The sequence below is a fragment of the Fundulus heteroclitus genome, chromosome 6 (assembly GCF_011125445.2).
Source record: "Fundulus heteroclitus isolate FHET01 chromosome 6, MU-UCD_Fhet_4.1, whole genome shotgun sequence".
Lineage (NCBI taxonomy): Eukaryota > Metazoa > Chordata > Actinopteri > Cyprinodontiformes > Fundulidae > Fundulus > Fundulus heteroclitus.
Window position 1 is genome coordinate 24,321,357 of NC_046366.1, and position 13,280 is coordinate 24,334,636.

The 13,280-nt window shown below is 40.1% G+C and overlaps 1 protein-coding gene and 7 non-coding genes across 13 annotated transcripts in view; all 8 read right to left on the reverse strand.

Moving 5' to 3' along the window:
* Window positions 1–32: 32 nt before the first annotated feature.
* trnae-cuc lies at window positions 33–104 on the reverse strand. The gene has a single exon. It is a non-coding gene; the product is annotated as a tRNA-Glu (tRNA).
* A 400-nt stretch (window positions 105–504) lies between these two features.
* Window positions 505–576, reverse strand: trnae-uuc. Its single transcript has one exon. It is a non-coding gene; the product is annotated as a tRNA-Glu (tRNA).
* Window positions 577–1,485: 909 nt separating this feature from the next.
* trnae-cuc lies at window positions 1,486–1,557 on the reverse strand. Its single transcript has one exon. It is a non-coding gene; the product is annotated as a tRNA-Glu (tRNA).
* Window positions 1,558–1,954: 397 nt separating this feature from the next.
* On the reverse strand, window positions 1,955–2,026 carry trnae-uuc. Its single transcript has one exon. It is a non-coding gene; the product is annotated as a tRNA-Glu (tRNA).
* Window positions 2,027–2,935: 909 nt separating this feature from the next.
* Window positions 2,936–3,007, reverse strand: trnae-cuc. The gene has a single exon. It is a non-coding gene; the product is annotated as a tRNA-Glu (tRNA).
* Window positions 3,008–3,405: 398 nt separating this feature from the next.
* Window positions 3,406–3,477, reverse strand: trnae-cuc. The gene has a single exon. It is a non-coding gene; the product is annotated as a tRNA-Glu (tRNA).
* A 398-nt stretch (window positions 3,478–3,875) lies between these two features.
* trnae-uuc lies at window positions 3,876–3,947 on the reverse strand. The gene has a single exon. It is a non-coding gene; the product is annotated as a tRNA-Glu (tRNA).
* A 3,632-nt stretch (window positions 3,948–7,579) lies between these two features.
* Window positions 7,580–13,280, reverse strand: part of LOC105920044 (RNA-binding Raly-like protein) — a 117,057-nt gene continuing 111,356 nt past the window's right edge. For all 6 annotated transcript variants that reach the window (XM_036138387.1, XM_036138384.1, XM_036138386.1 and 3 more), the window contains 4 exons: window positions 10,918–11,031; window positions 10,495–10,652; window positions 9,785–9,822; window positions 7,580–8,333 (listed from right to left, as the gene is read on the reverse strand). In XM_036138387.1, the coding sequence (XP_035994280.1) occupies window positions 9,790–9,822; window positions 10,495–10,652; window positions 10,918–11,031 (305 nt within the window). In that variant the 3' untranslated portion in view covers window positions 7,580–8,333; window positions 9,785–9,789. The remainder of the gene's footprint in view (window positions 8,334–9,784; window positions 9,823–10,494; window positions 10,653–10,917; window positions 11,032–13,280) is intronic.

Below are 13,280 nucleotides of genomic sequence, written 5' to 3' on the forward strand. Positions count from 1 at the left end.
AGCTACAAGGACCTGAGGCAAAGCTAAAGGACTTCCCTGACCGGGAATCGAACCCGGGCCGCGGCGGTGAGAGCGCCGCATCCTGACCACTAGACCATCAGGGATGCGATGCTTGCCAAGTTCAGAAGGGGTTTACAGCAATGTCTTTCATTCTGCAGCCTTAACTGGAGCTTGGCATTGTGGTGGCTTAAGTTTTTAAACATATCTATAGGAGTGGTGTCCAAAGTCAATCCTCAAGGCTTGTTGTACTAAATGTTTTATGTTGGGTAAAGAGGTCAATTAGTTATTCGAGGAGTGGGGTATTTTGTGTCTAAGTCAAAATATGGCACTCCTTTACTTTGCTTGACAAACACAAGGTGACTTTTTACTTGAAAAATCACCATTTATCTACACAGAATTAAGAGGTTTTCACCTTGTGTACGTTGAGGAAAACTACTTGCCACCAACAACTATGTTTAGACAAAAGTCAAGCTACAAGGACCTGGAGGCAAAGCTAACAGAGACTTCCCAGACCGGGAATCGAACCCGGGCCACAGCGGTGAAAGCGCTGAATCCTGACCACTAGACCATCAGGGATGTGCTGGCTGCCAAAATCAGAAGGTGCTCCGACAATGTCTTTCATCACACAGCCATACCGCCAACATGACATTGTGCCTACTTAAAGCTATTGTTGGTAATTCTGTTCAGAAAGACTTTTTTTGCTATACAATAGTCCTTGCCGTCCTGGAAGTAATAAATACATGATGTATTCAGGAAAAGGAAGTTAAAAAATCCATCTCTGTGGGAGCTGCAGGCCTGAAAAAACTCTGACCAATCCCTGCCATCTGCACCGAAGAGAAGGGATTTGTCAGAGATTTGGTCCTACCCTCACCTGCCACCAGACCACAGTGGATTTGTGAGATTTCTTTCACGTGATGCCCCTGAGGAGCGGAAGAGCAGGCCATACGGTCTTGCGCATGCACAGTTATTCAAAAAGGGACTTTGGCAAACGTCTGGAAAAATTGCCGAGCCTACCTTTAAATATGATTTTATGTCTACAGCAGTGGTGTCCAGAGTCATCAATCAAGGGCCGGTGTCCTGCATGTTTTGTCCTGGTTCAACACCGCTGAACCTAATGACTGCTTAATTAGTAGGATTCTGCAGGCCTTGAAGACAGACTGAGAAGGTAAATGATTCATTTAGATCAGATGTGTTGGAGCTGGTCTAATAGACCAACCCTGGAGGACTGCAGATGGACATGTCAGGTCTATGGTTTTTTAAGGAGAAGAAACTTTGCAGTTTAACTCTTAGCTGGAGATACAGTCCAGGTACAGGCTGTTTACTTTCCAACTTTAGTTAGACTTTCTTCAGGGGACTTGATATTTCACTGTTCTTTCATAGGGTTAAGGTTGTGAGCATTTGTGATTTCTTCAAGTGGTTGATGAATACCATCAATGCTTCAAAGATCTAACCACAAAATTCTGACCGGTAAATACCTACAGGACATTCCCTGACCGGGAATCGAACCCGGGCCGCGGCGGTGAGAGCGCCGAATCCTGACCACTAGACCATCAGGGATGCGATGCTTGCCAAGTTCAGAAGGCGTTCCAGCAATGTCTTCCATTCTGCAGCCTTAACTGGAGCTTGGCATTGTGGTGGCTTAAGTTTTAAACATATCTATAGGAGTGGTGTCCAAAGTCAATCCTCAAGGCTTGTTGTACTAAATGTTTTATGTTGGGTAAAGAGGTCAATTAGTTATTCGAGGAGTGGGGTATTTTGTGTCTAAGTCAAAATATGGCACTCCTTTACTTGCTTGACAAACACAAGGTGACTTTTTACTTGAAAAATCACCATTTATCTACACAGAATTAAGAGGTTTTCACCTTGTGTACGTTGAGGAAAACTACTTGCCACCAACAACTATGTTTAGACAAAAGTCAAGCTACAAGGACCTGGAGGCAAAGCTAACAGAGACTTCCCAGACCGGGAATCGAACCCGGGCCACAGCGGTGAAAGCGCTGAATCCTGACCACTAGACCATCAGGGATGTGCTGGCTGCCAAAATCAGAAGGTGCTCCGACAATGTCTTTCATCACACAGCCATACCGCCAACATGACATTGTGCCTACTTAAAGCTATTGTTGGTAATTCTGTTCAGAAAGACTTTTTTTGCTATACAATAGTCCTTGCGTCCTGGAAGTAATAAATACATGATGTATTCAGGAAAAGGAAGTTAAAAAATCCATCTCTGTGGGAGCTGCAGGCCTGAAAAAACTCTGACCAATCCCTGCCATCTGCACCGAAAGAGAAGGGATTTGTCAGAGATTTGGTCCTACCCTCACCTGCCACCAGACCACAGTGGATTTGTGAGATTTCTTTCACGTGATGCCCCTGAGGAGCGGAAGAGCAGGCCATACGGTCTTGCGCATGCACAGTTATTCAAAAAGGGACTTTGGCAAACGTCTGGAAAAATTGCCGAGCCTACCTTTAAATATGATTTTATGTCTACAGCAGTGGTGTCCAGAGTCATCAATCAAGGGCCGGTGTCCTGCATGTTTTGTCCTGGTTCAACACCGCTGAACCTAATGACTGCTTAATTAGTAGGATTCTGCAGGCCTTGAAGACAGACTGAGAAGGTAAATGATTCATTTAGATCAGATGTGTTGGAGCTGGTCTAATAGACCAACCCTGGAGGACTGCAGATGGACATGTCAGGTCTATGGTTTTTTAAGGAGAAGAAACTTTGCAGTTTAACTCTTAGCTGGAGATACAGTCCAGGTACAGGCTGTTTACTTTCCAACTTTAGTTAGACTTTCTTCAGGGGACTTGATATTTCACTGTTCTTTCATAGGGTTAAGGTTGTGAGCATTTGTGATTTCTTCAAGTGGTTGATGAATACCATCAATGCTTCAAAGATCTAACCACAAAATTCTGACCGGTAAATACCTACAGGACATTCCCTGACCGGGAATCGAACCCGGGCCGCGGCGGTGAGAGCGCCGAATCCTGACCACTAGACCATCAGGGATGCGATGCTTGCCAAGTTCAGAAGGCGTTCCAGCAATGTCTTTCATTCTGCAGCCTTAACTGGAGCTTGGCATTGTGGTGGCTTAAGTTTTAAACATATCTATAGGAGTGGTGTCCAAAGTCAATCCTCAAGGCTTGTTGTACTAAATGTTTTATGTTGGGTAAAGAGGTCAATTAGTTATTCAAGGAGTGGGGTATTTTGTGTCTAAGTCAAAATATGGCACTCCTTTACTTTGCTTGACAAACACAAGGTGACTTTTTACTTGAAAAATCACCATTTATCTACACAGAATTAAGAGGTTTTCACCTTGTGTACGTTGAGGAAAACTACTTGCCACCAACAACTATGTTTAGACGAAAGTCAAGCTACAAGGACCTGGAGGCAAAGCTAACAGAGACTTCCCTGACCGGGAATCGAACCCGGGCCGCGGCGGTGAGAGCGCCGAATCCTGACCACTAGACCATCAGGGATGCGATGCTTGCCAAGTTCAGAAGGCGTTCCAGCAATGTCTTCCATTCTGTAGCCTTAACTGGAGCTTGACATTGTGGTGGCTTAAGTATTAAACATATCTATAGGAGTGGTGTCCAAAGTCAATCCTCAAGGCTTGTTGTACTAAATGTTTTATGTTGGGTAAAGAGGTCAATTAGTTATTCGAGGAGTGGGGTATTTTGTGTCTAAGTCAAAATATGGCACTCCTTTACTTTGCTTGACAAACAGAAGGTGACGTTTGACTTGAAAAATCACCATTTATCTACACAGAATTAAGAGGTTTTCACCTTGTGTACGTTGAGGAAAACGGCTTACCACCAACAACTATGTTTAGACAAAAGTCAAGCTACATGGACCTGGAGGCAAAGCTAACAGAGACTTCCCTGACCGGGAATCGAACCCGGGCCACAGCGGTGAAAGCGCTGAATCCTGACCACTAGACCATCAGGGATGTGCTGGCTGCCAAAATCAGAAGGTGCTCCGACAATGTCTTTCATCACACAGCCATACCGCCAACATGACATTGTGCCTACTTAAAGCTATTGTTGGTAATCCTGTTCAGAAGTACTTTTTTTGCTATACAATAGTCCTTCTGTCCTGGAAGTAATAAATACATGATGTATTCAGGAAAAGGAATTTAAAAAATCCATCTCTGTGTGAGCTGCAGGCCTGAAAAAACTCTGACCAATCCCTGCCATCTGCACCGAAGAGAAGGGATCTGTCAGAGATTTGATCCTACTCTCACCTGCCACCAGACCACAGTGGATTTGTGAGATTTCTTTCACGTGATGCCCCTGAGGAGCGGAAGAGCAGGCCATACGGTCTTGCGCATGCACAGTTATTCAAAAAGGGACTTTGGCAAACGTCTGGAAAAATTGCCAAGCCTACCTTTAAATATGATTTTATGTCTACAGCAGTGGTGTCCAGAGTCATCAATCAAGGGCTGGTGTCCTGCATGTTTTGTCCTGGTTCAACACCGCTGAACCTAATGACTGCTTAATTAGTAGGATTCTGCAGGCCTTGAAGACAGACTGAGAAGGTAAATGATTCATTTAGATCAGATGTGTTGGAGCTGGTCTAATAGACCAACCCTGGAGGACTGCAGATGGACATGTCAGGTCTATGGTTTTTAAGGAGAAGAAACTTTGCAGTTTAACTCTTAGCTGGAGATACAGTCCAGGTACAGGCTGTTTACTTTCCAACATTAGTTAGACTTTCTTCAGGGGACTTGATATTTCACTGTTCTTTAATAGGGTTAAGGTTGTGAGCATTTGTGATTTCTTCAAGTGGTTGATGAATACCATCAATGCTTCAAAGATCTAACCACAAAATTCTGGCCGGTAAATACCTACATGACATTCCCTGACCGGGAATTGAAACCAGGCCGCGGCGGTGAGAGCGCCGAATCCTGACCACTAGACCATCAGGGATGCGATGCTTGCCAAGTTCAGAAGGCGTTCCAGCAATGTCTTCCATTCTGCAGCCTTAACTGGAGCTTGAAATTGTGGTGGCTTAAGTATTAAACATATCTATAGGAGTGGTGTCCAAAGTCAATCCTCAAGGCTTGTTGTACTAAATGTTTTAGGTAACCTGTTTCAACACAGCTGAACTTAATAGGTAGACCTCTTCACACCTTGGTTACAGACTTGCCCCTCACTCACACATTCTCAATTACATGTGCATACTCTATTCCTTCACAAATGTGTTCATGACACACTGTGACAAATCGTAATAGAGACAAAACTTTTTCAATCAAAATTTAGAGGTTTAGAGGTTTTTGAATGGCTTTGAATAAAGACATTTTAATTTAGCCCCTAAAAGCACTGTTAAATCATCCATCATTCTTCTCCCTCTTGCATTTCCAGAACTAAACTGACCAGCTGGTGCATCTGTGGGCTGGTCAGGTAATCTGTCTGTCAGCCCCTTGCTCTGTTCTCCCGGTGCTTCTGTCCAAGCTCCATTGCAGGCACGGCCGGTCGGTGCTTATTAAACCTAGTTGGGTGTACTGTCTCTTGGACTCTTGCTCTACTATCTCCTGGTGCTTTTTTCTAAGCTCCATAGCAGGAACGCTGGCACCCTTGTTTTGCCTTCCCCATTAAATGCAGCACTGACTTGCTTGGTAAAATCCCAGTCCACCACATTGAGTTGAACAGACAAGCAGATTGAAACTCCTATTTGACGACAAGATGACTCGCTGTGAAAGCCGGGTTTCACCGTTATGCATGCAAAATGTACATCAGTGAACACCGCAGTGCAACCGACCGTCATTCCTTACCACTCATCTCAAAGGCAAAAGGTAAATCCCTTCCTAACAGGAAAAACCATGTACTAAGATGAAACAGGCCGGCACTGGGGAGAAGCTACTCTTCAACCACTGTTATGTTTGTGGTAACAACAAAATGATGGGAGCAGAAAAAATTTAAACACTCTGTCTCTAGAAAATACGTTTGCTCCACTACTACAAGACTCTGACTCCCTATAGGAAAGCTCATCTTCAAAAAGCAGCAAGAGGCATGAGACCAAATTGCGCTTTAAATTGTTTTCTCCTAAATAGCTTCACAAAAAGCCTACCACCAGGCTACAAACCCTTATAGCATGGGATGGAGCCGTGAATGAGGTTAAACACCAAAGCACTTTGTGTTTTCAATAACCTGGTGTCTGATGTCTCAGGGAAAATATTGCTAATCATGCATGGCGTTGAATGAAAAACTCATACATACATACAGAAGCCCTTGATGTTGTGAAGTAATAAAAAGTCTACCCAGTCCAACACCAATTTTGTATTTAATTTAGATAAAATGAGAAAATCCCACCAAATCAACTACTAAAGCCTATTAGAAATTCTACATCAATTAAGCTGCTCCTTCTGCTGTCTGAATATTTTATCCACACCTCCAATGACTTGTTGCTGATTTGGACTGCAAGAGAATCTTTAGACTTAGTAATCCTGGTTAGAGTTTAGCTTTTGTAACTCACTGCTGGTCTCACCATTAAGATGCAGAGAGAGCAAATCAGTTGTAGCACTGGATTGGTTTTATTTATTCCTTAGGAGTACATTTGTTGCTACATCTAATGATAAACCCTTTTCAGTTTCTCTTAAGCACAGTGTTCCTCAAGGTTCTGTTGTTGGATCTGTTTTTTATTTATTTGGTTCCTTATATTGTTTTCAGGAACAATTATTGGTATCTCTTATCACTGTTACATAAATGATATTCAGTTAGTTACTCTTAAACATTCATACAGCGCTCAGATATCTAATAATTTCCATGGGTTGCATGAGGATAAAACACGATCTCTAAATTGTGCTCCAGACAGGTCCTTGGTCCCTTTACTGTTGAAGATCAAGGTTTGCCTTCTGTTTGCTAGATTAAGCTATTTCAACAGCAGATATACCTTTGTGTTTTATTATATTGCACTACAGTTAGAGTATATATTCTACATGAATTGTTAGATGGTAATTTTGTATGGCATATACCTGTGATTTAGTAAAGAAGACAAAATAAACATTAAAATCAATGTCTGCAATCTGACATCAAAATGTCCCGTGTGATATTATCCTACATCAGTGAAATTATTTTCAGGGTTTTTAATACCCCCTGTACTTTAGGCACAAATAAGTGTGTAAGGTGCTGTAAATGCAAGGACCTTTCAGCAAAAAAATAGATTTTTCAATTTAAAAATATTTTCAAATGCAGAACTCTTACATGCATCCTAAATGTCCCAGGAAGTCATAGTGTTGTGTAGCTCTATTGTAACAGGAACAACACTAGTTTGAGAGTGTTCCTTTGTTTATTTTCTGTGTTTTAAAAGAATAATACTAAAACAGTTGATCCATTTTTTTTTAATCTACTTCTTTTTTGATCCACTGTATAAACCAGGACACACTGTATACACCTGATGCACCTTGTCCTACTTTTGGCACCTTCTTCTGATTACTGAGCTGATGTGACATATGAATTTCTCCAATGTGAGATCAATAAAGCCCATCTTATCTTATCTTAAAAAAGGAGAAACCGTAGTCCACAAAATAGTACACTTTGGATATGTTTCCCTAACTCTTTGTGAAAAATAAGCCACAACACATTTTCAAGATTGGGGGCAGGTTTATTTCAAAAATTCTTCTCATCCATGACTGTACAACAGATGCAATGAATACAAATTATCTGTAGTCACACGTTGAACATGCTGAAAGTTATTCTTCAGATCACCATGAAGTTATCTTCAGATCACCATGAAAAAGACATAAATAAATTTTAAATGCTTCTTATTGTGATCAACAAATGATAAACATAGTATGCATCAAATACAGCGTGAAACAGCGGAAACCCTACTATTTGTAGATTTCACCCAAAATGTACAATTAAAACAAATCACACTATCATCAGGTGCCAGAAAACACAAGTTTAACCTACATTCATATTCAGCTCTCTCCCTGCAGTGTGGCTGGCTCACAGAAACATGAACATACGTCAAAAATACAACAAAAAGAGACCATTTCATGTTCTTTTGTTCACATAACTGTATTTATATGCACAATACAGAACAATAAGTGTTAAGCACACAATATACTGCTTCTGTCTGCATTTTTCAGAAGAGCAAACATTCTGACGAGAGAATATTCAACACTCTGCATCTTGCAGTAGTCTGGAGAACATTTAAATCCCGTATTTTGATAAGCACACATCAGGAGTGTGATATTTGGATGAGGCAAACAAGCTGCAACACGTCTGAAAACATCTTCCTCTGTTGTCAGTCACTTCCGCATGCCGCCTTTCACTTTAAACACACCTCAGTGATCAAGAGGATTTTGCTGGTATCCGTTGTCGCAACTTCTTTGCTGCTTGAAAAAGAAAAAAGATTGAGCTTCTTTGTAATTGATTTATGAAAAATCCACTTTTTTCAAGTTTACTGCTTCTAGAAACATCCAGCCATTTTTGGCAATAAGTAAATGTTTTGTTGGTGTCTGGAAAATGAGCAGTTTCAAAAAGCTCTCACATATTACGTCACAATCTGTGGGGACACTGCCCCTCACCTGGCAACCAAGGTGGAGTTCTTCCCTTCTTCCCACTTAATTTTTGGTCGGCTTGTTTTACTGGTGTATGTGTTGCACAATGTTTGCAGGAAAGGACAAATGTTTTGTCGTTGGCTGCAATAACGTTGGCAATAATGCATTACTGTTCTCCTAGTCACTGAGAACAGTAATGCGTGGCTTCATTATATTTTAATGGCAATGTCCCAGCCAGTGACAACCTTCCTTGACATTGGAAAAATTTGTATATGACTTTTTTGTCAGTCCAATAAGTTTGTTTTTGTATTAATTGAAATGTTATGAATAGTTACTCAGTACCTGAGTAGCCTCCTACTTTTTACTCTTGAGTAATTTCTTGGTGGCCTACTTTTTACTTTTATTTGGGTAAAAATATGTTCTAGTAGAGCATCTCTTACATGAGTACAATTATTGACTACTCAACCCATCTCGGCTCATAAGATAAAAAAAATATGTTCTTTGGCACTTCAATAAAAGAATGACATGTCAAGCAAAGGCAAGATTAACTCCAACAACAATGTGTTTATATTAAGATAATGAGGGGAAATTTAAATGTTATTTGATAACAAAGAGCGGATGTTAGGGTTATCATATCTTGTTCCCAGCCAGCCATCAGTGATAGCTGCAGAAAAACAGCCTGTATTTCTCACAGACGAAGAAGATGAAGGGTCATTTAGAACGGTAAGTAGGGTCTTAAGCTGTTTTATACAATCTCTCCATCCCCCTAAAGATAGAAAGCTTTAAACTTTCAAAACTGAATTGAACTGTCTCTGTGGATGACATCATCTAAGGCAGTGGTGTCCAAACTTTTTGCACTGCAAGCCAAAATCACCAAGTTGACACCACTCAGGGGCAATAATTGATATTTACTCTATTTAAAAAAGCTAAATAATTTTATTGTGGATTTTTCCCCCTGCTCAGCAATACATTAAACATTTTTATAAAACAAAGTAAAAAATAATAATTATTGTAAATCTAAGGGGGGTAAAAGGTGTACATTATCCTCACTTTTAGGGTTGTATCCTTTCTATTTTGTTCATCTAGAAAATGAAAGTGCCCATCTGCATCAGCACCATTTGCTGGATTATCAGATTTGTACCATTTCTGTACTGCAGTAAGGGGCCACATAAAGCCCCTAGGCCACACTTTGGACACACCCTGATCTAAGGTCATCTACAGGTATATTCCAATGTACCAAAAATAAGACAGTTATAGTGATATAGAGGGGCATACATACTGACCTTACTCAGTTGTCGATGTCTGATATGTGGTTCTCTATCTGCAATATAAGCAAGAAACAGAATCTAAGGTCAATATTGGTGCAAAAGCTTACCATACCAAATTTAGTGGTTTCACAGCTCTTATTACAACAGGATCCAAAGCTGCAACTTGCAACCATCTTGAATAGATTCTCAGTTTTGCTGTTCTCATCCACATTTACTTTTCCCCAATTACCTTCCATTAACAACAGTACCTTCACGTTTTAGTGGGAAAAGGTGTTTTTCTAGATATGTTTATATTAGGATGGCTTTTTCTCTTTAAAAAAAAAAAAAAATCGGTGGAAACATAAACTTTGATTTGTTTTTCATTAATAACACTTTCAAGATTTTTACATCTTCTTGTGCTAAAATATCATGATAAATGTCTTAAATTTAACAAAGAAATGTAGTTTAAACCAGTTCAAATAAGACAGAGGCATAAAACTTAATTTAGATTAATTTAATATAAAAGTGTCTTTCTTGAAATATTTATTTACAAACAAGTATTGTTTAGTCCCAGTTTTTCTAGACCAGCCTTTCTACCACTTGGCATGGCTTTAACATGAGTGATTGGGCACTGACAATCAAACAGAAATTGTAGCCTGACTAGTCTAAGATGGTACATTGCTTTCATTTGAGAGAGCAAACAACCCACTCACTCCTTTGCAGAGAGAGAGACTTGGGCTCCTCACCATGTCGCTGGTTCCTTCATCTTCAAAGTCATCCTCGCCTCCATCCGTCATTTCTCCTGCCTCCACCTCGGCTGTTCCCTCCACCTCCTCTCCTCCAGAGTGGTCTTCACCATCACCATGGAGACGCTCACACACCTCCTCCTGTTTCCTCTGCATCTCTGGCAATAGACAAGACAGACAGAGAAAGACTGACAGTTAATGCCAAAATAAAACAGATTTTTTTTTTCAACAATAGAAGGATCTCTTTTTCATACAAGCTACTCTATATTCCCCAATTAGTTTTTGTGTCACTGCTTTTCTTCCTGTCTTTGTTCAAGACTTTATATTATTCAAACACGTTTGTCTCTTCCTCATGTAGATGCAGTTAATATATTCATAGACGCTCCTTCAGCAGACAGGTACTGCCCTCTTTCTGTTTCTTACCGGTCTCGGAGCGATGTTGCCTCTCAATCTTATCCAACCTGCCCAGCAATGAGTCGATCTTTGTCTTGATCTGCGACAGCTCCTTCTTGATGGTTAGGAGTTGGTCTGTCTTCACTGCAAGCATACATACCGTACATAAAGTTAAAAAGCATAATTAACGTGAGAGGAGTGAACTTCAGCGATTGCATAGTTCAGATGCTTCTTGGTGGCTGTTTTTTCTTTAAAACTTGTTATAAGGTATGAAGACATAATGAGGAAAATTGAAGGCAAAAGTAAACAAATGTCATATCAACACCCACTATATGAATAATCTGATTCAAACTATAGAAGCGCCATATATCAGATTAATGGTACAGATATCCTCAGCATCATGTTAAAATGTACCATAGTTTTATTTATTATCAACAGTTGGTGCCAACTCTCAGTTTAACAACCTTTGTATAGTTGTAAAATAGTTATAAACATTCATACAAAAATGTTATTTTTTTAATGAAACAGATGTTTAGTTGTTCCAGCTTTTCAAATTATTAGATTTTATTACTTGTTTTGAAAGTTAGTTTCTGTGTAATTGTATCAGCAGTTAACGTCTTACCTACAACAAGAATTTTGAACAACCTTTATTTTTTTTCCTTTGGGGAAACAGATAGAAGTAGAGCAAAGAAAAAGTCAGTGAGGCCTTTTTCAGAGGTAATTGCAGCCCGTTTTGTCACAATGTGGAAGTTACTTTAATTTACCTTAGCACCACCACCACCACACAGTATTTACGATAATGAACCATAATTACTATGAACAGCATTCCAAACCAACTATTTACATCCACTGTATATTAAAAGACACAATCATCATTTTTTACTGTCTGACATTAAATCAGATTGAATATCTGAACTTTACAAACTAAGGCCAATTAGAATGTTTACTGACTATGTTGACTGCTGATAACAGCTCCATAGAGGCCCCAAATAATAAAATAAATATGTGATTCCTTTAAGAAATTAATCAACTGCAATTTCTTGGACAAATCAGAATAAAATTGTTGTTGTTGTTATAATTATTCTTATTTATATTTATAAAGCAATTTCATCTAACAAAAGATCTTAAAGTGCTACAGAATAAAACAATAACAACAGTGCAAAATAAACTAAAACTCATAGATCAGTGGGAAATGCTTGCTATAAACAGAAAGTAAATAAGACTTATTTTAAAAGCAGCGAGTGTCTGTGAAGCCCGGAGACAGAGTTCTAAGGCTAAAGGCAGCTGGTCACCAATTGTCCGTTATGAAGTGAGAGGTGGACGGAGGAGGTTGGTGTTATGTGGACAGAGGGAGAGGATGGATTAGTGGTGTGAAAGGAAGTCCCTTTTTTATTCTGGAGCATTGCCATGAATAAACTTGTGGGTCATGAGACCAATTTTGTAATGGATTCCGTAAGTAACGGGGAGCCAGTGAAGATTATGGAGAGTTAGAGTGATGTGTTCTAGTCTATAAACTTTCATGAGGATTGTTGCTACACCGTTCTGGATGAATTGCACCTTCTGAATACTCTTTGCAGGAATCCCCATGAAAAAGGTTTTACAGAAAGCGAGTCTGGATAAGGCATGGGCCAGTTTTTCAGCATCATGGAGGTTGATAGAAGGACGAAACGAGCTATAAATGGATGATTGACGTGATTTTAAAATGAGAGGTGAGACTCCAGTCTCAAATTGAGGTTTGTAACCGTTATTGAGAGAGGGATGATTTGACTGGGAAAATAGATGGTGGTTATAGAAGATGACAGGACCTAATGAACAGTACCAACCAATATGGCTTGGGTTTTGGTGATGTCTAATTGGAGAAGGTTTTGACACACTCATCTCTTTATTTTCACTGGGCAGGTGAAGAGGGTGGCAGATGAGGAGGAAGATACTGAAGAAGGGGGATTTCATCAGCATAGTAATGGAAGGAGATCCTATGCTGACTAATGGCATGGCCCAGAGAAAGCATGTATAAAATGAAGAGAAGAGGGCCAAGGACAGAAACTTTTGGGACACCACAGGTTACAGGGGCTCACTGGGACTTGGCTGACATATTCAGCTCTGTCTATATGAAAACCACTTCAGGACAGTGTCAGTGAGTCCAGTATCAATGTGAAGGCGGTTAAGTGTGGTGATCACCAGTTTAAAAAGCTAGTCTTGAATCAAGGACAATGAGCAGGGAGGTGAAGTCATCGTCAGGTTCTATGCGTAGGTCATTGGTGACCCTCACCAGCACTGTCTCTGTACTATGAGCATGGCAAGAACCACATTGAAACTTCTCAAACAAGGAGTGAAGATGCAGATGATCTTACACCTGACCAGCACTGAATGGTTAATTTGTGTGATAAGAGAAA